We start from the raw sequence: 25,318 nt of genomic DNA on the forward strand, positions 1-25,318 counted from the left end.
GCATTGGATTGGGGTAACATTGGCTCGATGGAGTTTCAACCATTGTTAAATCCATTAGAGGGAGAGTGCAAGTGGACACTTTGGGAGAAGTATTGAGAATCGGAACGTAGCCACAGTAGGATGATTTAAGCCTTATGGGTAATCCTATATCTGTGCCTATGGACAACTTCTACCTGGATTAGTGCTTAGCGTTTATAACCAATTGCAACTAACAGGCAGAACTTAATTATTTAGTGACACATCTTAGACCAGAATATTTTATTTTCCCTTCTTGATAATAAATAGCCATACTTTATTAGACAAGTTGTAATAAATGGATTGCATAAATTGGAAAATATAAAGTAATGTGTGTACTACCATGAGTTTTACAATCATATAACCTGTACGACCTGTGCGGGTGATCTTAGTGCGTATTGATGGTTTAACGAGAGATCACCTGGAGATAAAACGGTGATCAACAGTGGTTGCAATTAACCTGTCGTGTCTTCAAGTTTTAAATCCTTTCCTTTTTGATCAGTGTCGTAGACCATACTTTTAATTTAGTTTAATTTTCCTCCTCTTCACAGGGTGATCCTGGTGAAGATGGATCTCAAGTAAGTTGACAAATTAATCAATGTAATTTGAACATTAACATGTAATGGATAACTAGTTGTGCAGTGATAATGGTTTGCCTTAAAGGTGCTACACATAGGATTTATTTAGAATTTTTGCATTGTAATTTCATAAAATGACAATAATATATCTGCAGTAATAGTGGAATGATAGTGTTTCACAGTGTTACTTACCTGACAGTGTTGTGATCAGCTGTGATATTCACTTATTGATTTCTACCACCAGAGCGGCGTCTGTTGTCAAAATGGGAAAGCTGTTTTGACTTTGTGGCTTGTGTTATCTAGTGGATAAGTGACCAATGTAAAAATCGCTCTCATTTCCTGGTCGCTAAAATCCTACACTGTTCGCTCAATTTCTATTTTGTTAGAAAACAAGCACTAAATAGGGTAGGGAATCATTGTCCCATCTAAATCGCTATGAAATATATTTTCAATAACAATTTTCAATTTTCAATAATTTATTTTCAATTACTGCTGGTTGAAGCTATCAAAACCGAAAGTAAAAGGCTCAAGCACGAGTCTCCGCCATATTACAGGGAAATGTGATGCGGTGGAGGGGGAGATTGGTTTTGAATGAAGCCTAGTGCTATTACAATTCACCTAGCTTACACATAGGGGAGAAATTCTAGAGCTGTGTTCGAATACTCATACTAACCACACTAACCGTACTATTGTAATGTAAATTTAGTATGTAATATGCTTATTAGTCATAGTATGGATATAAACTCAGCAAAAAAAGAAACAGCCCTTTTACAGGACCCTGTCTTTCAAAGATAATTCGTAAAAATCCAAATAGCTTCACAGATCTTTATTGTAAAGGGTTTAAACACTGTTTCCCATGCTTGTTCAATGAACCATAAACAATTAATGAACATGCACCTGTGGAACGGTCGTTAAGACACTAACAGCTTACAGACGGTAGGGAATTAAGGTCACAGTTATGAAAACTTTGGACACTAAAGAGGCCTTTCTACTGACTCTGAAAAACCCCAAAAGAAAGATGCCCAGGGTCCCTGCTCATCTGCGTGAACGTGCCTTAGGCATGCTGCAAGGACGCATGAGGACTGCAGATGTGGCCAGGGCAATAAATTGCAATGTCCGTACTGTGAGACGCCTAAGACAGCGCTACAGGGAGACAGGACGGACAGCTGATTGTCCTCGCAGTGGCAGACCACGTGTAACAACACCTGCACAGGATCGGTACATCCGAACATCACACCTGCGGGACAGGTACAGGATGGCAACAACAGCTGCCCGAGATACACCAGGAACGCACAATCCCTCCATCAGACTTCCTCATCCCTCATGTGGTACCCTTCCTGCAGGCTCATCCTGACATGAAACTCCAGCATGACAATGCCACTTCGGTGCGTGAATTCCTGCAAGTCAGGAATGTCAGTGTTCTGCCATGGCCAGCGAAGAGCCCGGATCTCAATCCCATTGAGCACGTCTGGGACCTGTTGGATCGGAGCGTGAGGGCTAGGGCCATTCCCCCAGAAATGTCCGGGAACTTGCAGGTGCCGTGGTGGAAGACTGGGGTAACATCTCACAGCAAGAACTGGCCTGGCAAATCTGGTGCATTCTGTGAGGAGAAGATGCACTGCAGTACTTAATGCAGCTGGTGGCCACACCAGATACTTACTGTTACTTTTGATTTTGATCCCCCCTTTGTTCAGGGACACATTATTACATTTCTGTTAGTCACATGTCTGTGGAACTTGTTCAGTTTATGTCTCAGTTATTGAATCTTGTTATGTTCATACAAATATTTACACATATTAAGTTTGCTGAAAATAAACACAGTTGACAGTGAGAGGACTTTTCTTTTTTTGCTGGGTTTAGTTAGTAAGCCAAAAGTCCCTGGATATCATACTAAATTCGCCAAAATGCAAAGTATACAAGCAGTGACACTATTTCTGTGCTTTTAGAGCCCGTAATGCAATTATTCAGAAAATAGGCGTGGCTTCACAAGGTTTTCAGATTTGAAGAAAATGGCGGAAAATATGCATCCGATGTCCGACGAGAGCATATACAAATTCATTGCTTTAACTAATTATGACAAATGTTAAGAAAATGTTAAACAATGTAATAAATTAACGACTTTTAAAATAAGTTACATGACAATTTGTTAGCTACGCTATCCTTACGAACCACAGAGCATGTCATTAAAGCAGTATGTGTATGTTAGTTGGCTACTAATACATTGTCGAACTTGCCAGTATATTAACTATATGCTAACTAACTAGCTACCCAACGTTTATTGACTTGATTATTCACGTCATTTTTGGGTTAGCTAAGTGGTATAGTCGTGCATTCTCAATGGACATTGTTAATTCTGGCTATTAACTCCGATTTCAGAGCACTCTCGTCTGAGTGTGCCAGAGCGCAGAATAACTGATGAATTTACGAACGCTCCACACCCATTGAATATGGCCGGTATCAATAAACATCTGCAAAAAAGCGGAATTACATTTTTGCCAGCAGCACAGTTAGTCACTAACGCTCTGGATAACATGAAAACAGCTTAACCAGCTCTGCTAGGGTGAGTAAAATAGACAGAGTGAGGTGTTCTCTCATTTGTATTTCGAAGTACAGTAGCTAGCCAGTTAGCTTGGGTGCTTGACTGCTGTTGTGAGGTCAGAACGCTCTGTTCAACCCTACGCCTGTCAGGGAACTCAAAGCAGCAGGAGGGGTGAAGTCAGGCGCAGGAGACTGAGGTCCGTGAACACAGGTTTAATAGGCAATAATCCAACACTGCCAACAACAGGTAAGACAGGGCAAAATACAAAGTACAGAACGAGTCCGAAAGCAGAGTAGGGGTGCAGCCCAAAAACTCGCAGCCTTAAATACACAAAAAGTCCAGAGGAAAAACGCCTAAACCCCAACCTAACAAACCAGACAAAGAATAATCACGCACAATACCCAAACCTAAACAGAAAGACTAAATAACCCCTCCACTAATGAACTAACACAATACAGGTGCACACCTAAACCAGACCTAACCAAAAGAAAATGAAAAGAGGATCGATGGCAGCTAGTAGGCCGGCGACGACCGCCGAGCGCTACCCGCACGGGGAGAGGCGCCATCTTCCGTTGACGTTGTGAGAACGCCAGAGCGTCCAGTGTGCGCTATGAATGCTCCGAAAGCAAAACACTCTGAATTTACAAACTGACAAACAGACAATGCTCTGAATTTACGAGCGCACTCTGGCACTCCAGATTTGAATTTATGAACGAAATCCTAAGATGTCTAGCTAGTTATTTGTTATGCTAACAAGCTAGCAAGAGGTTGCATAGCAACAGCATCAACTTCCGGTAGACAGGCGAAGCGCTAGTACGCTCAACTGAAGGGATACCGCTCGTTTACAGTATACTAAAATGAACTAATAGTATGTAGTATATACTCATTAAGTATGTAGTATACAGTATGTTATTATGGGTATTCAAACACAGCTTAGGTGTGGCATCTTTAAGTGCCAGTACTTGTATTTCTCAAGATACTAGTCAGCTCTCTGCTCTGTCTCTTACCCAGGGCCTTGTTGGACCGCCAGGCTTCCCTGGAACTCCAGGAGACTCCGGGCTCAAAGGAGAGAAGGTACTAAATGCTGTCATGTCATGACATTGTTGAATTGAGAAGCTGGCATAATGTAGCCTAGATCTTTTTGTGCTGTATAACCAACTCTTATGGTCGTTTGGCAACACACTGAACATTGGAGTTAGCAAGAAAACACAAGCAGATCTGGGACCAGGCTAGGCATTATCCAGCAGTCGTCAGTTGCAGTCTGTTATCTGTGGATTGCCCTCTCCAATGAGTCAAAGACCAGTGTCAGCATGAGTGGGGGATCAATCCAGTTCAGAAAAAGTCAAAGAAGACTTATTGATTGAAACATTTCGAACGCTGCTTTAGATCTTGTGTAAATAAACACATGACCATATTGAGATTGTACCCCTTGTTTGTGTCTCAAATTGCACCCTATTCCCTTTATAGTACGCTACTTGGGCTCTAGTCAAAAGTAGTGCACTATGAAGGGAATAGGCTGCCATTCGGTGTGCAACCCATGGCTAGGTTATTCAATACAAGTTTATTTGTCCCCAATTACTAGCTAATTACTAATGCAGTCAATCGTTCATGCGTGTCTGCTCCACAGGGTGACCGTGGTGAGGGCCAGCCGGGCCCCAGTGGACCTCCCGGACCCCCAGGACTCCCAGCGCCATCCAGTCACGACCGGCCAGTGAGTCCACATTTACCTCAGTCATTTCAGCCAACGTTCTAGTTATGTATTTTCTACAACCACTTGCAGCTAGCAAAGGACACTGAAACCAACACAACAGGGTTGTTGATACCAAAAATTGTCAGTTGATATCAACAAATGTTATTTTAGCTAAATTATTTCAGATGGGAAGAAGGGGTCAGGAGAGCTACTGTAGTTGTGGAGCACATGACTTCTATGACGTGTGTGAGCTATTTCACCTTCTTTGTTTCAGACCTTTGTGGACATGGAAGGCTCTGGGTTCCCTGACTTGGAGACTCTTCGGGTAGGTCCACTTTTCTTATTTGGGCTCCACTCGATAAGCAAAAGGGCCATAGATTGCCTTGTCATCCTACACTGGTTCAGGTGCAGTTGTTAGGGGTGTAGGGTCAATTTTCCCCTAGATGCTGGTCTTGGGTATTTTTTTTGCATTTTCCCAACTAATGGTTAAGATTAGGATTGGGGGAAGGGAAGCTGATCCTAGATCTGCACCTAGGGGAAACTTCACCCCGGAGCGTTGTTAGGGCTCCACAACACCTGTATAAACAACCCAAACTCAGTACAGATTGTTTTATGTATTCGCCTGACAAAACATCCAACTGAAGGAGCGCACAGCGTCCTACCTCAAATTGGAACCCGACTTGAGCTGTGAAATGCATTTGAAGGAATTTGGAAAGGCCTTGATTTACTTAGCTGATGTCAAGCTGGAACTATTACAAACTAGGGTTCATGGATGTCCGTCAGCAGTTTACTCTGACAAAAATGTATTCATTTATTTATTTTTATTTGACTAAATTGACAGAGAATTGTACATTATTTTTTGCACCAACAAACTGGGAGAACAGTTGCAGGGGGAGGAGAGGAGTTGAATTTACTAAAATGAAGTATGCAATAGTCATGATTCGTGATGTATTCTCTGTGAATTCTCTGGGGTGGTAGGGACTGCCTGGTTTGCCTGGCCCTCCTGGACTCCCCGGGGCCCCAGGTCCTGCCGTTGTTGGTACAGGACTCTCTAGCTCGTTTGGCCCCCAAGGTCCCCCAGGACAAGATGGTGCCCCTGGTCAACCGGTAGGTCCTCAGGAGATGGACCCTTCTCTCCATTTGTTTGCCTTTTATGTAACATACCACAGTGGAACCATAATAGTCATAAGCGTTTGATTGTGTTTTTATCCATGATTATTTGGAATGGATGTACTGTGCTTTATCATAATGTAAGAGGGAAGGTGACCTATCTGCAATGAAAGGACTGTATGAGTAATCAATTGACCCAACATACTGCTGATACAGTGTGCAAAGTGTAATGATTATGATGATGATTAAGTTAATAAACATAATATTAAGTCCTAAACTTGTGCTTTGTAGGGGTTACCCGGCCCACCTGGTACTGATGGTCGCCCAGCAGTTGCAGGGGCCAGGGGAGAGAAGGTGACTGAAAAAACACAAATTATTCTAATGATCAAGTTCTTTCCATCTCTTCATGCTTCTTGTGTCATAACCAAATGGCATCATTGATTGTTTTCTGAAGATAAGTACCTATGGGACTTGAATGGGATCAATTCAAGTTGATCACCTCTACATTCGGAGTTGCAATCTACTGTGGAGATAGCCTGCAGAGTTCTGTCATACTATCCAGGTCTATGCCCAAACAGTTCGAGCTTCTACTTTTAAAAATCCATCTCTCAAGAAAAAGTCTGTCACTGTTAATGTTTGTTATAGATCCCCCTCAGCTCCCAGCTGTGCCCTGGACACCATATGTGAATTGATTGCCGCCCATCTATCGTCAGAGTTCGTACAGTTAGGTGACCTAAACTGGGATATGCTTAACACCACGGCCATCCTACAATCTAAACTAGATGCCCTCAATCTCACACAAATGATCAATGATCCTACCAGGTACAACCCCAAATCCGTAAACATGGGCACCCTCATAGATATCATCCTGATCAACTTGCCCTCGAAATACACCTCTGCTGTTTTCAACCAGGATCTCAGCGATCACTGCCTCATTGCCTGCGTCCATTATGGATCCGCGGTCAAACGACCACCACTCATCACTGTCAAATGCTCCCTAAAACACTTCTGCACGCAGGCCTTTCTAATCGACCTGGCTCGGGTATCCTGGAAGGATATTGACCTCATCCCGTCAGTAGAGGATGCCTGGTTGTTCTTTAAAAGTGCTTTCCTCATCATCTTAAATAAGCATGCCCCTTTCAAAAAATGTAGAACTAAGAACAGATATAGCCCTTGGTTCACTCCAGACTTGACTCCCCCTGACCAGCACAAAACATCATGTGGTGTACTGCAGTAGCATCGAATGCTGCGGGTGATTCCTTGATCTACCTCTACGCAGACAACACCATTCTGTATACATCTGGCCCTTCTTTGGACACTGTGTTAACAAACCTCCAAACGAGATTCAATGCCATACAGCACTCATTCCATGGCCTCCAACTGCTCTTAAATATAAGTAAAACAAAATGCATGCTCTTTAACCAATCGCTGCCCGCACCCGCCTGCCCGAGTAGCATTACTACTCTGGACGGTTCTGACTTAGAATATGTGGACAACTATAAATACCTAGACTGTAAACTCTCCTTCCAGACTCATATTAAGCATCTCCAATCCAAAATTAAATCTAGAATCGGCTTCCTGCCAAACATACCCTCGTAAAACTGACTATCCTACCGATCCTTGAGTTTGGCGATGTCATTTACAAAATAGCCTCCAACACTCTACTCAGCAAATTGGATGCAGTCTATCACAGTGCCATCCGTTTTGTCACCAAAGCCCCATATACTACCCACCACTGCGACCTGTATGCTTTCGTTGGCTGGTCCTTGCTACATATTCGTTGGCAAACCTCTGGCTCCAGGTCATCTATAAGTCTCTGCTAGGTATCGCTCTGCCTTATCTCAGCTCACTGGTCACCATAACAATACCCACCCATAGCACACACTCCAGGCAGGTATATTTCACTGGTCATCCCCAAAGCCAACAATTTCTTTGGCCGGCTTTCCTTCCAGTTCTCTGATGCCAATGACTGGAACGAATTGCAAAAATCACTGAAGTTGGAGACTCATATCTCCCTCACTAACTTTAAGCATCAGAGCAGCTTACCGATCACTGCAGCTGTACACAACCCATCTGTAAATAGCCCATCCAATCAACTACCTACCTCATCCCATATTTGTTTTTCTGCTCTTTTGCACACCAGTATTTCTACTTGCACATCCTCATCTGCACATCTATCACTCCAGTGTTAACTGCTAAATTGTAATTACTTCGCCACTATGGCCTATTTATTGCCTTACCTCCTTACTTCATTTGCACACACTGGATACAGACTTTTTTATTGTGTTATTGACTGTACGTTTGTTTTTCCCATGTGTAACGCTGTGTTGTTGTTTTTGTTGCACTGCTTTTGCTTTATCTCGCAGTTGTAAATGAGAACTTGTTCTCAACTGGCCTACCTGGTTAAATAAATGTGGAATTAAAACATTTCAAAATTCCCCCTCTACAGGGTGATCCAGGTGAACTCGGTCTTCCGGGAGCAGTCGGCGCAAAGGTGGGTACCGAGCCTTTTACTTTACTTTGTCAAAGACTCCATTGAAAACACAGAAGTCAGATTTGAAAACATACAGGATTCTGCAAGGGCTCAAGCTTTTGCTATTCCTCTTTTTCATCCAGCAAAGCTCCTCTTCCTACCTTCCTAGCTATCTCTCCAACCTGTTATTGTCTTACTGTACGTCATCTTCCTCCCCTAGACCTGCCATTATGCAGCAGGTACCAGGTCCCCAGGATTGGGAGTGTGGACTTTCTGTGTCTCTAAGGCATGGTTGTGTTCATTGGGCACCAAACAGACTGAAACAGGGAGGGGCTTCCTGAACTTCACTTGTAAAAGGTTAAAAAAATATATTTGTTGGGTGCCCTAATGAACACGACCCAGGTTTATCTTACTCACACTTCATCTGAATTTTGTTCCCAATGCCTGCACACCCAGTAGCTCTCCAAGACCAGAGTTGGTGACCCTTGATTTTGTGCTGTACTAAATGTAGTTTTAAAACCATGTTAAGTATGTGGAATGCCTAAAATGAATCAATTTAGCATGTGTGTATGAACTGTAGTGCTGACCCAATTTCGTTGACTGGTCGATTGTTTGGTCGAAATGCTGTTGGTTAACTGAGATTTCTTTAGTCGAGCAGTAGCCAAAAAATGTTTTAAATAATTGTGTACAAGACACCTGTCTGATTCGTGCCTGTCTGAGTGGACTAATCTATTGTGGAGGCTGTGAGGATGGCACAGTCCATTACTCTGACACATGCTACTGAAATTGAATATAGAGAAGAACATAAGAACCATAAGAACAATGGTGCAACACTAATGAAACATTTTATAACAAATGGGCTTTCTTCCGCGTTGGATAGCGGTCGCTGTCTGCGGTTCTGAAACATCAGTGCTCTGTTGAATAGGCACCTTTTCCTAGACCATGTTGCTATGTGCATAATATCAAAGTTACCCAGTATATTGGTGTTGAGAACAATGCAGCGGCCTTAGGAGACGAGAAAACAGCCTTTGCCTTAATTGTCTAAGAAAATTAAAGGAGAGAGGAAACCCCAACTTATTTGTGTCTATAATCAAGAGCCTAACTGTTAAATGTGCCTGGCTTTATAAATCATCCATACAGTGCGTTCGGAAAGTATTCAGACCACTTTCCATTTTCCACATTTTGTTACGTTACAGCCTTATTCTAAAATGAATAAAAACATTATTTCCCCTCATCAATCTACCCCACAATACCTCATAATGACAAAGCGAAAACAGGTTTTAATTTTTTTGCACATTTATAAAAATAAGAAAAACATACCTTATTTACATAAGTATGCAGACCCTTTGCTATGAGACTCGAAATTGAGCTCAGCTGCATCCTGTTTCCATTGATCATCCTTGAGATGTTTCTACAACTTGATTGGAGTCCACCTGTGGTAAATCCAATTGAATGGACTTGATTTGGAAAGGCACACACCTGTCTATATAAGGTTCCAGAGTTGACAGTGCATGTCAGAGTAAAACCCAACCCATGAGGTTGAAGGAATTGTCCGCAGAGCTCCGAGACAGGGTTGTGTTGAGGCACAGATCTGGGGAAGGGTGCCAAAACATTTCTGCAGCATGGAAGGTCCACAAGAACACAGTTGCCTCCATTCTTAAATGGAAGAAGTTTGGAACCACCAAGACTCTTCCTAGAGCTGGCCAAACTGAGCAATCGGGGGAGAAGGGCTTGGGTCAGGGAGGTGAACAAGAACCTGATGGTCACTCTGACAGACCTCCAGAGTTCCTCTGTTGAGACAGGAGAAACTTCCAGGAGGCAACCATCTCTGTAGCACTCGACCAATCAGGTCTTTATGGTAGAGTGGCCAGACGGAAGCCACTCCTCAGTACAGAACATTTACTCAGTACTTTGTTAAATCACCTTTGACAGTGATTACAGCCTAGAGTCTTCTTGGATATGACCCTACAAGCTTGGCACACCTGTATTTGGGGAGTTTCTCCCATTCTTCTCTGCAGATCCTGTCGAGCTCTGTTAGGTTGGATGGGGCTCGTGGCTGCACAGCTATTTTCAGGTCTCTCAAGAGATGTTCGATCAGGTTCAATTACGGGTTCTGGCTGGGCCACTCAAGGACATTCAGAGACTTGTTCCGAAGCCACTTCTGCGTTGTCTTGGCTGTGTGATTATGGTCGTTGTCCTGTTGGAAGGTGAACCTTCGCCCCAGTCTGAGGTCCTGAGCGCTCTGGAGCAGGTTTTCGTCAAGGATATCTGTACTTTTCTCCATTCATCTTTCCCTCAATCTGACTACTCTCCAAGTCCCTGCCCTCCCACAGCATGATGCTGCCAACACCACGCTTCACCATAGGGATGGTACCAGGTTTTCTCCAGACGTGACGCTTGTCATTCAGGCCAAAGAGTTCAATCTTGGTTTCATCAAACCAGATAATCTTGTTTCTCATGGTCTTTAAGTGCCTTTTGGCAAACTCCAAGTGGGCTGTCATGTGCCTTTTTTACTGAGGAGTGGCTTCCGTCTGGCCACTCTGCCATAAAGGCCTGATTGGTGGAGTGCTGCAGTGAAGGTTGTTCTTCTGGAAGGTTCTCCCATCTCCACAGAGGAACTCTGGAGCTCTGTCAGAGTGACCATCGGGTTCTTGGTCACCTCCCTGACCAAGGCCCTTCTCCCCCAATTGCTCAGTTTGGCCGTGCGGCCAGCTCTAGGAAGAGTCTTCGTGGTTCCAAACTTCTTCCATTTAAGAATGGGCTCCTGAGTGGTCTAAGACACTGCATCTCAGTGCAAAATCAGGTTCTTGTTCACTGCAGTACCTGGTTCGAATCCAGGCTGCATCACATCCGCTCGTGATTGGGAGTCCCATAGGGTGGCACACAATTGGCCCAGCGTTGTCTGGGTTTGGCCGGTGTAGGCCGTCATTGTAAATACGAATTTGTTCTTAACTGACTTGCCTAGTTAAATAAAGGTGTGTATATATATATATATATATATATATATATATATATATATATATATATATATATACACACTCCGAGACAGGATTGTGTCGAGGCACAGATCTGGGGAAGGGTGCCAAAAAATGTCTTCACCATTGAAGATCCCCAAGAACACAGTGGGTGAAGACATTTTTTGGCACCCTTCCCCAGATCTGTGCCTCGACACAATCCTGTCTCGGAGCTCTACGGACAATTCCTTTGTCCTCATGGCTTGGTTTTTGCTCTGACATGCACTGTCAACTGTGGGACCTTTATATAGACAGGTGTGTGCCAAATATTGTCCAATCAATTGAATGTACCACAGGTGGAATCCAATCAAGTTGTAGAAACATCTCAAGGATGATCAATGGAAACAGGATACATCTGAGCTCAATTTTGAGTTTCATAGCAAAGTGTCTGAATACTTAAGTAAAGTATTTCTGTTTTTATCTGTATCTGCAGTTGGTCAGTTTCTCCTAATGTTGCTTTGATTGCCCTACAATGTGATTAATACCTGTGTGAAGTGTGTCCTACTAGTACACTCTTAGAAAAGAAGGTGCGATCTAGAACCTAAAAGGGTTGTTTGGCTGTCCCCATAAGAGAACCCTTTGAATACATATTTATTTATTTCCACAGAGGGTTCTACATGGAACCCAAAAGGTTTCTACCGTGAACCAAAAAGGGTTCTACCTGGAACCAAAAATAGTTATCCTATGAAGACAGCCGAAGAACCATTTTTTAACCCTTTTTTTCAGAGTGTAGTGTGTGGATTGGATCTTATTCTTTGCATATTGCTGATAATGGATGACAATGGATACCTACTCAGATGCTGTAAAATAGCCAACAAATGGAACAATGGCTCATCAATATGATAATGACTGTTTTTTAAATCTTGACCTTCATTCCATTCCACAGGGTGCACAGGGATTGACTGGCATCCCTGGTCAGCCAGGACAGGGCGGATTGGCTGGCCTTCCTGGACCAATGGGACCAGTGGGACAACCCGGGCCACCAGGACCCCCCGGACCAAGCTATCACGCTGGCTTTGTGAGTCCAATAAGAGATGGGTTTCCCTATCTCAATGGTCTTTACGATGCATGATTACTAATGTCCAATGTTAATACTGAGTGTTTCTTAGTATCACAAGAATCTCACTAGCTTGTCAAACAATCTGTAAACATTACCCAGTGTTAAAAGAATGCTGCGTCAACATTCAGATTTACATTTTATTGATCAGTTTTAGTTCAACAATAGTTTTTGGTAGTGATGCACCTATATGACATTTTGGCCGATACCGATATCCAATATTTTCCTTGCCAAAAAAAACAATGCAGATAACCGATATTTAAAGTTTTAGCTGCCTTTTAAGCATTCTAGTACAGTTAAATAGTTAACACACACACATGGACACAGCGGTCTAAGGCACTGTATCTCAGTGTAAGAGGCATCACTACAATCCCTGGTTCGAATCCAAGCTGTATAACATCCGGCTGTGATTGGTAGTCTCATAGGGCGGCGCACAATTGGCCCGGCGTCGTCCGGGTTTGGCCGGGGTAGGCCATCATTGTAATTCAGAATTTGTTCTTAACAGACTTGCCTAGTTAAATAAAGGTTACACACACAAACACTGACCAAAAAGTTATTTTGTTGGCATTTATGTATGTCCCCATTACCAGTAAAACATAATCTAAACCTATTTCTTTAATTTACTTGCTGTGCTGTTTCGTTGTTCATTTGTTCCATTGTTTCATTCTCAACCAGGATTTCTATGGAACACCATTTGGGTCTTTGCTATGGAACGCTGTGTATTACTCCCTTCACAGAACAGTGCAAACGGGCTCTAACCAGAATAGAAAGAGGCGTGGGAGACCCCGATGCACAACTGAGTAGGAGGACAAGTACATTAGAATGTCTAGTTTGAGAAACAGATGCCTCACAAGTCCTCAACTTGTAGCTTCATTAAATAGTACCCGCAAAACACCAGTCTCACCGTCAACAGTGAAGATACGACCCCGGGATGCTGGTCTTCTAGGCAGAGTTGCAAAGAAAAATACTTATCTCAGACTGGCCGATAAAAAGGAAAGATTAAGATGGGCAAAAAAACACAGACACTGGACAGAGGAATTCTGCCTAGAAGCCCAGCATCCCGGAGTCAATATGAGGCGTGTGGTTCTAATGTCAGGATTCGGTTCTTAGCCTCGCTCTCGCTCTCTTTCTCTTGCACTCTCGCTCTCTTGTGAGCGCTCTACATTTTTTTATTAAATTCAAACGGGCTTAATTGGCATGGGAAACATATGTTTACATTGTCAAGCAAGTGAAATAAACAGAAGTGAGAAGAAACTAATTTAACAACATCAACAAAAACTATTAGAAAGTAACAGTAAACTCAAAAGGCTTTCAAAAAGATAAAGACATTTCAAGTGTTATATTTTTAGCAATATGCAAGTAGTTGTAGTACAAATAGTGGGGGAAGATCAATAAACAGATATTGGTGGTATTTACAATGTTGTTTGTGCTCCACTCGTTGCCCTTTTCTCATGGCAACGGGCAACAAATCTTGCTACGGTGATTGCACATTGTGGTATTTCGCCTAACAGATATAGAAGTTTATCAATGTTGGATTTGTTTTCAAATTCTTTGTAGGTCTGTGTGATCTGTGGGAAATATGTGGCTCTAATGTGGTTATACATTTGGCAGGAGGTTAAGAAGTGCAGCTCACTTTCGACCTAATTTTGTGGACAGTAGGCACATATCCTGTCTTCTCTTCAGAGCCAGGTCTGCCTATGGCGACCTCACTCAGTAGCAAGGCTATGATCAATGAGTCTGTACACAGTCAAGAATTTCTCATTTTGGGTCAGTCACAGTGGTCAGGTATTATGCCACTGTGTACTTTCTGTTTAGGGTCAGATAGCATTCCAATTTGCTCTGTGTTTTGGTTGATTCTTTCCAGTGTGTCAAATAGTTATTTTGTTGCTTTCTCATAATTTGGTTGGGTCTAATTGTGTTGCTGGCATGGGGGTCTGTTTGTGTTTAAACAGAGCCCCAGAACCAGCTGGCTGAGGGGACTTTTCTCTAGGTTAATCTCTTTGTAGGTGAGGGCTTTTTGGTGGAATGTGTGGGCATCGCAACCTTTTAGGTGGTTATAGAATTTGACAGCTCTTTTCTGGATGTTGATAACTAGCGGGTATAGTCCTAATTCTGCTCTACATGCATTGTTTTGTGTTGTATATTTTTGCAGAATTCCAATTCGGGGTTTGTCCCATTTTGTGAATTATTGGTTGGTGAGTAGGCCCCAGACCTCACAACCATAGAGAAATGGGTTCTTTAACCTCTCTGGGGTATGTGGGACGAACTCGTCCCACCTACGTAACAGCTACTGAAATTCCAGTGGCGCGATTTTTGAATCGTTAGAAATACTATTACTTCAATTTCTCAAACATATTACTATTTTACAGCTATTTAAAGACAAGAATCTCGTTAATCTAACCCCACTGTCCGATTTCAAAAAGGCTTTACAACGAAAGCAAAACATTAGATTATGTCAGCAGAGTGCCCAGCCAGAAAAAATCAGACAGCCATTTTTCAAGCTAGCATATCATGTCACATAAACCCAAACCACAGCTAAATGCAGCACTAACCTTTTATGATCTTCATCAGATGACACACCTAGGACATTGTGTTATACAATACATGCATGTCTGTTCAATCAAGTTCATATTTATATCAAAAAACAGCTTTTTGCATTAGCATGTGACGTTCAGAAAAAGCATAACCCCCGCAAACTTCCGGGGAATTTACTAACAGTTTGCTAAATTACTCACGATAAACGTTCACAAAAAGCATAACAATTATTTTAAGAATTATAGATACATTACTCCTCTATGCACTCGATATGTCCGATTTTAAAATAGCTTTTCGGATGAAGCACATTTTGCAATAATCTAAGTACATAGCCCGGCATTACAGGGCTAGGTATTTAGATACCCACCCAGGTCAGCCTCCACCAAAATCACATTTCCTATAAGAAAAATGTTCTTACCTTGCTTGTTCTTCATCAGAATACACTGCCAGGACTTCTACTTCAATAACAAATGTTGGTTTGGTCCCAAATAATCCATCGTTATATCCAAACAGCGACGTTTTGTTCGTGAGTTCTAGACACTATCAGAATGCTTCTTCACGGTCCCGTGCATGGCGCATTGGCGTGTCAAAAATGTCTAAATATTCCATTACCGTACTTCGAAGCATGTCAACCGCTGTTTAAAACCAATTTTTATGCCATTTAACTCGTAGATAAGTGATAATATTCCGACCGGGAGTATGCATTGAGCCTAAACAGCCAAATAAAATTTCTCCTCAGGAGCGACTGGTGCACGCGCCTCATTCAAAGGTCCTCGGAGCAGCCACTTACAAAAGGTGATAATGTGTTTCAGCCTGAGGCTCCCTCGTAAACCTTCAGTTATTTCCCGGGCTCTGAGAGCCTATCGGAGCCCTGGGAATTGTCACGTTACAGCTAAGATCCTTACTTTTCAATAAAAAGATGCAAGACGCACGACTCCTTGTCAGACAGGGTACTTCCTGCTTGAAACCTTGTCAGGTTTTTGCCTGCCATAGGAGTTCTGTTATACTCACAGACACCATTCAAACAGTTTTAGAAAATTCAGAGTGTTTTCTATCCAAACCTGAACAATAATATGCATATTCTAGCTTCTGAGTTGGTGTAGGAGGCAGTTAAAAATGGGAACATATTTTTTCCAAAATTCTCAATACTGCCCCCTAGCCCAGACAGGTTAACTGGTTGAAGTATTTTTAGCCAGATCGTAATTGGAATGTTGAGTTTTATTTTCCTTTTGATGGCATAGAAGGCTCTACTTTCCTTGTCTCTTAGTTCTTTCACAGCCTTGTGGAAGTTACATGTGGTGTTGATGTTTAGGCTGGGGTAGATATAATTATTTGTGTGCTCTAGGGCAACAGTGTCTAGATAGAATTAGTATTTGTTGTCCTGGCAAATGTACTTGTTTTGGAGCATTGTTTTTTTGGGCTTCACTATCAGAGCCTAAGTCTGACAGAATCTGTGCAGAAAACCTAGGTGCTGCTGTAGACCCACCATGGTTGGGACAGAAGCACCAGATCATCAACATACAGTAGGCATTTGATTTCCGAGTCCAGTAGGGTGAGGCCGGGTGCTGCAGACTAATCTAGTGCCCTCACCAATTCATTGATATACATGTTGAAGAGGGTGGGGCTCAAGCTGCGTCCCTGTCTCACCCCACAGCCCTAAGGAAAATAAATCTGTGTTTTTTTGCCAATATTAACTGCACACTTGCTGTTTGTGGACATTCATTTTATAATGTCATATGTTTTTCTTCCAACACAGATTTCCATCGATTTGTATAGCAGACCTTCATGCCAAATTGAGTAAAAAGCTTCTTTAAAATCAACAAAGCATGAGATGATTTTGTTTTGGTTTGTTTGTCAATTGGTGCATAGGGTGTATACGTGGTCTGTTGTACAGTATTTTGGTAAGAAGGACATTGTTTTCACTGAGGACATTTTGGAGTCTGCTGTTGATACTGCAGACAATTTTTTATAGATTACTGTTGACACAGATTCCACAATAATTATTGGGGTCATATTTGTCTCCACTTTTGTGGATTGGGGTGACCAGATCTTGGTTCCAAATATTGGGAAAGATCAGGGTCAGAAGTTTGCATACTCTAAGTTGACTGTGCCTTTAAACAGCTTGGAAAATTCCAGAAAATGCTGTCATGGCTTTAGAAGCTTCTGATAGGTTAATTGACATAATTTGAGTCAATTGGAGGTGTACCTGTGGATGTATTTCAAGGCCTACCTTCAAACTCAGTGCCTCTTTGCTTGACATCATAGGAAAATCAAAAGAATCCAGCCAAGACCTCAGAAAAGAAATTGTAGACCTCCACAAGTCTGGTTCATCCTTGGGAGCAATTTCCGAATGCCTTAAGTTACCACGTTCATCTGTACAAACAATAGTACGCAAGTATAAACACCATGGGACCACGCAGCCATCATACCGCTCAGGAAGGAGACGCGTTCTGTCTCCTAGAGATGAATGTACTTTGGTATGAAAGGTGCAAATCAATCCCAGAACAACAGCAAAGGACATTGTGAAGATGCTGGAGGAAACAGGTACAAAAGTATCTATATCCACAGTAAAACGAGCCCTATATCGACATAACTTGAAAGGCCGCTCAGCAAGGAAGAAGCCACTGCTCAAAAACCGCCATAAAAAAAGACAGACTACGGTTTGCAACTGCACATGGGGACAGAGATTGTACTTTTTGAAGAAATGTCCTCTGGTCTGATGAAACAAAAATAGAACTGTTTGGCCATAATGACCATCGTTATGTTTGGAGGAAAAAGGGGGATGCTTGCAAGTCGAAGAACACCATCCCAACCGTGAAGCACGGGGGTGGCAGCATCATGTTTTGGGGGTGCTTTGCTGCAGGAGGGACTGGTGCACTTCCCAAAATAGATGGCATCATGAGGATGGTAAATTATGTGGATATGTTGAAGCCACATCTCAAGACATCAGTCAGAAAGTTAAAGCTTGGTCGCAAATGAGTCTTCCAAATGGACAATGACCCCAAGCATACTTCCAAAGTTGTGGCAAAATGGCTTAAGGACAACAAAGTCAAGGTATTGGAATGGCCATCACAAAGCCCTGACCTCAATCCCATAGAACATTTGTGGCCAGAACTGAAAAAGCGTGTTCGAGCAAGGAAGCCTACAAACCTGACTCAGTTACATCAGCTCTGTCAGGAGGAATGGGACAAAATTCACCCAACTTATTGTGGGGAGCTTGTGGAAGGCTACCCAAAAAGTTAAACAATTTAAAGGCAATGCTACCAAATACTAATTGTAGTGTATGTAAACTTCTGACCCATTGGGAATGTGATGAATGAAAGAAATACAATCTGAAATAAATAATTCTCTATTCTATTATTCTGACATTTCACATTCTCAAAATAAAGTGGTGATCCTAACTGACCTAAGACGGGGAATTTTTACTCTGATTAAATGTCAGGAATTTGGCAAAGGTGTGTATGTAACTTCTGACTTCAACTGTACGTATGAGATGAGTAATATAGGATATGTAGACATTTTTAAAGTGGCTTTATTTAAAGTGGCTAGTGATACCTTTATTAAATCCATTTATTACATTTATTAAAGTGGCCAGAGATTTGAGATGGTATGTTGGCAGCAGCCACTCTATGTTAGTGATGGCTGTTTAACAGTCTGATGGCCTTGAGATAGAAGCTGTTTTTCAGTCTCTCGGTCCCAGCTTTGATGCACCTGCACTGACCTCGCCTTCTGGATGAAAGCGGGGTGAACAGGCAGTGGCTCGGGTGGTTGTTGTCCTTGATGATCTTTTTGGCCTTCCTGTGACATCGTGTGCTGTAAGTGTCCTGGAGGGCAGGTAGTTTGCCCCTGGTGATGCGTTGTGCAGACCGCACTACCCTCTGGAGAGCCTTGTAGTTGTGAGCAGAGCAGTTGCCGTACCAGGCGGTGATACAGCCCGACAGCAAGCTCTCGATTGTGCATCTTTCAAAGTTTTAGTGTTTTAGGTGACACATCAAATTTCTTCAGCCTCCTGAAGTTGAAGAGGCGTTGTTGCGCCTTCACCATGCTGTCTGTGTGAGTGGACCATTTCAGTTTGTCTGTGATGTGTACACCGAGGAACTTAATCCTTTCCACCTTCTCCACTACTCTCCCGTCGATGTGGATGGGTGGATGCTCCCTCTGCTGTTTCCTGAAGTCCACGATCATCTCCTTTGTTTTGTTGACGTTGAGTGAGAGGTTGTTTTCCTGACACCACACTCCGAGGGCCCTCATCCTCCCGAGTAGGCCGTCTCGTCGTTGTTGGTAATCAAGCCTACCACTGTAGTGTCGTCTGCAAACTTGATGATTGAGTTGGAGGTGTGCATGGCCATTCAGTCGTGGGTGTGCAGGGAGTACAGGAGAGGGCTGAGAACCCTTGTGGGGCCCCAGTGTTGAGGATCAGCGGGGTGGAGATGTTGTTTCCTACCCTCACCACTTGGGGGGCGGCCCGTCAGGAAGTCCAGGACCCAGTTGCACAGGGCTGGGTCGAGACCCACGGTCTCGAGCTTAATTATGAGTTTAGAGGGTACTATGGTGTTGAATGCTGAGCTGTTGTCAATGAACAGCATTCTTACATAGGTATTCCTCTAGTCCAGATGGTATAGGGCAGTGTGATGGTGATTGCATCGTCTGTGGACCTATTGGGGCAGTAAGCAAATTGGAGTGGGTCTAGGGTATCAGGTAGGGTGGAGGTGATATGAACCTTGACTAGTCTCTCGAAGCACTTCATGATGACAGAAGTGAGTGCTATGCGGCAATAGTCATTTAGTTCAGTTGCCTTAGCTTTCTTGGGAACAGGAACAATGGTGGCCACCTTGAGGCATGTGGGCACAGCCGACTGGGATAGGGATTAATTGATTATGTCCGTCAACACACCAGCCAGCTGGTCTGCACATGCTCTGAGGACGTGGCTAGGGATGCAGTCTGGGACAGCAGCCTTGCAAGGGTTAGCACATTTAAATGTTTTACTCACATTGGCCACGGTGAAGGAGAGCCCACAGGCTTTGGTAATGGGCCTTGTCCGTGGCACTGTATTGTCCTCAAAGTGAGCGTTTAATTTGTCTGGGAGCAAGACGTTGATGTCCGCGACGGGGCTGGTTTTCTTTTTGTAATCCGTTTTTGACTGTAGACCCTGCCACGTACATCTCGTGTTTGAACCGTTGAATTGCGTCTCTATACTGACACTTTGCTTGTTTGATTGCTTTGCGGAGGGAATAGCTACACTGTTTGTATTCGGTCATGTTTCCAGTCGCCTTGCCAAAATTAAAAGTGGTGGTTCGCGCTTTCAGTTTTGTGCAAATGCTGCCATCAATCCACAGTTTCTGGTTAGGGAAGGTTTTAATAGTCACAGTGGGTACAAGATCACCGATGCTCTTGCTAATAAACTCGCTCACCTATTCACCGTATACATCAATGTTGTTGTCTGAGGCTACCTGGAACATATCCCATTCCACGTGATCGAAGCAATCTTGAAGCGTGGAATTCGATTGGTCAGACCAGCATTGGATAGACCTGAGCAGGGGCGTTTCCTGTTTTAGTTTCTATCTATAGGCTGGGAGCAACAAAATTGAGTCATGGTCAGATTTTCTGAAGGGAAGGTGGGGGAGGGCTTTGTATGCATCGCGGAAGTTAGAGTAGCAATTGTCCAGAAGGCTACCAGCTCGTGTCGCTCATTCGATATGCTGATAGAATTTAGGAAGCCTTGTTCTCAGATTAGCTTTGTTAAGATTCCCAGCTACAATAAATGCAGCCGCAGGATTTATGGTTTCCAGTTTACATAGAGTCCAGTGAAGTTATTTCAGGGCCATCAAGGTATCTGCTTTGGGGGTGATATACACGGCTGTGACTATAATAGAAGAGAATTATCTTGGTAGATAATGCGGTCGTCCTTTGATTGTAAGCAATTCTAGGTCAGGTGAACAAAAGGACTTGAGTTCCTCTATGTTGTTATGATTACACCATGAGTCATTAATCATAAGGCATACACCCCCGCCCTTCTTCGTCGGCGCGATGCGTGAAGGAACCGGGTGGCTGTACCGACTCTGTCAACATATCCCGAGTGAGCCATGTTTCCGTGAAACAGAGAATGTTTCAATCTCTGATGTCTCTGGAAGGCAACTCGTGCACTAATTTCGTCCACCTTGTTGTCTAGAGATTGGACATTGGCGAGTAATATGTTCGGAAGCGGTGGATGGTGTGTTCGCCTTCTAAGTCTGACCAGTAGGTCGCTCCGTCTGCCTCTCCTGCGGCAAACGTGTTGTTTTGGGTCGGCCTCTTCTAACAGCTGCTAGAACTGGCCCACTCACAGGAGCAATGCTTGGATGTCTGCCTCTGTTACAGGTCCCTATAGGCTGGCCAGGTTCTATTGACAGGGATGATTGCCTTATCATCCACACACAACATTTCACAGTCCTTGTGCCACAAGCAGGCAAAATCTTTAATTTAGTTCCACTGTACTGCAACAAACTTTGAGTCTTGATGTTCTTTATCACCCAAGACTTGACCATGAACTTGAGGTCAAGCCTTTCTGTGTACTGGAGAGCAGACATGGAGCATGGATTCTTAGGTGTAAATTGCAGTCTTAGCCACTGTATTGATGGGATTTTAGTTTCTGGTGGAAGCCGCTTTTCCACTGTGTCACGCAAGTTCTCAACTGATATAGCAAAAGGTAAGTACAAGTACTCTCCATGTCTGCGATCTGAGACCTGAGCTGTGTATTCATTAAAATACTTCTGTACTTCATCCCAAAAGGGCTGGAATGAGGATTGTGGTTTACCATTCAGCTTCCTTAAATACATGATCAGGTCTGGGTCATTCGATTGTTTCGTCTGGCTGCCACGAAAAACCCCCACCTTGGAGACAGTCGATCACATCATTGTGGAGCTGCTGATCTGCACGAAGTGTGTGCGTGCCACTGTCAATGTACTTTGCTGTACATACTAGCTGTTATCGGCAGCACATCATCACTTCAAACGCATTCCGTCTTGGTGTTATCGGTTGGCCTACTACTACTTGTAGTACCGGTAAAGTTATGAATCGCAAATCACCATCCAGCTGACACACTTCAATTTCATCAATCATTTTGACTTCAATTTGGTTGTCCAAAATACTATCAGCTTGCACTGCGTCTTTGCTGATGAATGCCCTAATCTCTGGCCAGTGAATTGGTTCAATGACATTTGTTGTTTTGTCTATTAATCACTTAGATCTGAAAATGATGCATTAACCATGAATTTAACCAACTGTTTGTTTATAATGACACATAACCTGGACACATAAATAGTAGGAATTTGCGCTGGCTTTAGCCATGACTGCATGAGAGAGAAATGAAACGCGAGCGTGTGTTTCACTGTCCAATCCGAGCCTCGAATAATATTCTGAGCGTGTGATCTGAGGCTGTTTGGACAGTGCATTTTTTTTCGGGATGTAGATAAAAGTAAGGCATGGCATCCGTTAACAGTAATTCAACTTTGTTCGTCCTAAATGTGGTAAAAAATATATGATTAAATATGAGAATACTTTTGTGAAGATAGCAATGTCATTTTAGCCTTCTAAATGAGAATTGTTTTTCATATATTTTCATATGCTCTCTCTTTGATCCTGTAAAAGTCCTGCTAAAAAGGTTTGAGGTTTCCATTCACCATTACCATTCCAGACTTGTACAGGTTGACACAGGCTGTCTCGATGTCCTCAATGTGCAGTATTCTGAGTTTCCATCCTTGGTTAATACCCTTTCTATTGACAGAGGAGTAGTGTGCTCTTATTGTCCTGTGCCATGCCAGGGGCTCGTCTGTGTGGAAGATGAGGTTGCTTACGTTCCCATTCTTGTATAAGTCAGCAAAGAGTGTCTCTGGAGGGGCTTATCTCTGTACGTTTTACGTGCATGATAAAACATTTTATGTGGGGAACTGCACTTTGATGGCATATGCATAGGGGTGTGAGGCCTCTTCATTTGGGTTGGGATTGTGTTCTGCTGGCATTGTTGTATTCAAGGGCATTCACACCTCTCACTTCGCACCTCACTGAAAATGGAAGTTGCTGCCAGGATATCTGTCCTGTCCTAACTAAGCATTTAGGTATCTTATAGTAATATATCTAGAGATTATTGTAACATATTTCTCTTACTTCTTGGCCTTGGAAGTAGCTACAGATTGAACATCTACTCTCTCAGTTGTAGGTTTGGTGGTATTTTTTGGTTTTTGCTGTGCTTTTTCTGCTAGTTGTTGTTTTGCTGGGTGGTCCTTGGCAGTTTTTGATAATAATATTTTTGTCCAAATTCAAGGTTGTTCGCTTGAATTTTCTTTTTGGATTGAAGGTTCTGTTGTAAAGGGCAGTTTCCTGAGTAAGTCCATGTGAAATAATCCATGACCTCTGAGCTCATGACCTCTGTCTCTCTGTCTCGGTCTCTCTATCTCCTTCCTTCTTATCCCTATGTGTGAAGGATGACATGGAAGGCTCTGGTGTGGGAGTGGCCAATGGGGTTCCTGGAGCCCGAGGGCCAGACGGGCGACAGGTGGGTGTCCTCTGCAGCTGGCATTGAATTTTAGATACAGTATATACTGTATGTTTTGATTCTGCCATTTTAATAGATTCTCTCACTGATTCCACTTTTATTCTGTTCACTTTCAGGGTACTACTGGCATCCCTGGCCTACCGGTATGAGCTTTACTTTGGTTTAATTTTATATAATTTCATTTAAGAAAAAATACAAATCATTAAATAAAAAGTTTAGACACGAATACAATGCAATCCATCTCAATATTCTAACATGAATTCCTCCTCTTGTGTGATCAGTTTCAATTTAGCTTGTGGTTTGTATTTCACTCGTTAGGGAAAGCCTGGTTTCCCTGGTGCTCCTGGCGAGAAGGGAAGTGAAGGACTACAAGGAAGAGATGGCCGACCAGGGTTGGACGGTTTCCCTGGACCTAATGTATGTCAGAACCTGCTTCCCTCCACCCACCTCACAATATCTACATAAGGGTTCTGAGTCATGTAGTTAGCGTTAGCTAGTTATCTAGGAACACCAATTCAGGTCGGTCCTGGAGACCTGCTGGTTGTGCAGGGTTTTCTGATCCAGACTGAAGGTCATGATTAGCTGATTACATGTGACTGGTTTGTAGTGCAGCTGGGCTGAAAATGAAAGCCTTTCTAGATTTGATCTGTTCTTGCACACAAAGACAACGATTAAAAATCAAAGTGGGGGACAAGGTTGGGGTTCAATCTTCAGCAAGTCAGCTCAGAGAAGGAACTGAAATTTAATTTATGGACATCCTTTTTCTAAATAATGGACTTTTTCTCACAAATGTATGTTTTTCTGTTTGGTTCCCCTTTCATTTTCCAGGGACAAAAGGGGGACAGAGGAGAAAGAGTGAGTTTTTTCACGTTTTCCAGGAATTAAAATGTCATTCAAGGGACGTAATAAAAGTTCAATTACATGCCTAAAGCAAGACAATTTAACACAGATATTGTGTACCAAAAATGGAACTAGCTACCAGGACAATCAATGTGTTTAGCAATTAACCATCAGGCGGATGAGAAAATCTATGACCCTGTGTCAGTTATTAGGGGCAACTTCCACCCTGTACCATGAAGCGTAGGGATTCTGTGCCAGCATTTCTTTGTCACTAAAGGCTGATGTTCTCTTCGGTCTGTTTTTTAGGGCGAAACTGGTCGCGATGGAAACGGACAGCCTGGACCACCAGGCCCACCCGGCCCACCAGGACAAATAATCTACCAGACCTCCAGCAGCGTAAGGCCTCCTCCCGAAACAACCCCTGTAGCCCCTACCCACCTAGACACTAGCCCGTCTAGTCCCTACACCTCCAGACCCTACCCCCCTGCCCCTCTAGACCCTACCCCCAATCCTTCTAGAAACTTGTTATGATCTGAAAGGCTTGGATATTATCTGAAAGGCTTGGGCTCCCGAGTGGTGCAGCAGCCTAAGGCACTGCATCTCAGTGCAAGAGGCGTCACTATAGTACCTGGTTCGAATCCAGGCTGTATCACATCTGGCCGTGATTGGGAGTCTCATAGGACAGCGCACTATTGGCCCAGCGTTGTTGGGGTTTGGCCGGAGTAAGCCGTCATTGTAAATAAGAATTTGTTCTTAACTGACTTGCCTAATTAAATAAAGGTTAAATAAAAAAAGTAAAATAAAAAAAAGTATCGGCAATATGTCAACAACAACAAAATCCCTGTCATATCAATTGGTAAGGTTTAGCTTCTAGCATATTGCTTATACCTATCTGACTTTTTTGAATCTACATGAAGTGCCTAGGGGTGTGGGTTAA

The 25,318-nt window shown here is 43.1% G+C and overlaps 1 protein-coding gene across 3 annotated transcripts in view; it reads left to right on the forward strand.

Annotated features, from left to right (window-relative positions):
• Positions 1-25,318, forward strand: part of LOC115156202 (collagen alpha-1(XVIII) chain) — a 202,118-nt gene that overhangs the window by 148,535 nt on the left and 28,265 nt on the right. For all 3 annotated transcript variants that reach the window (XM_029703583.1, XM_029703582.1, XM_029703581.1), the window contains 13 exons: positions 567-593; positions 4,144-4,206; positions 4,760-4,843; positions 5,097-5,147; positions 5,801-5,929; positions 6,224-6,286; positions 8,382-8,426; positions 12,306-12,437; positions 23,470-23,541; positions 23,658-23,684; positions 23,860-23,958; positions 24,370-24,396; positions 24,688-24,777. In XM_029703583.1, coding sequence (XP_029559443.1) covers positions 567-593; positions 4,144-4,206; positions 4,760-4,843; positions 5,097-5,147; positions 5,801-5,929; positions 6,224-6,286; positions 8,382-8,426; positions 12,306-12,437; positions 23,470-23,541; positions 23,658-23,684; positions 23,860-23,958; positions 24,370-24,396; positions 24,688-24,777 — 909 coding nt within the window. The remainder of the gene's footprint in view (positions 1-566; positions 594-4,143; positions 4,207-4,759; positions 4,844-5,096; positions 5,148-5,800; positions 5,930-6,223; positions 6,287-8,381; positions 8,427-12,305; positions 12,438-23,469; positions 23,542-23,657; positions 23,685-23,859; positions 23,959-24,369; positions 24,397-24,687; positions 24,778-25,318) is intronic.

Source organism: Salmo trutta, chromosome 20 (genome assembly GCF_901001165.1).
Source record: "Salmo trutta chromosome 20, fSalTru1.1, whole genome shotgun sequence".
Taxonomy (NCBI): domain Eukaryota; kingdom Metazoa; phylum Chordata; class Actinopteri; order Salmoniformes; family Salmonidae; genus Salmo; species Salmo trutta.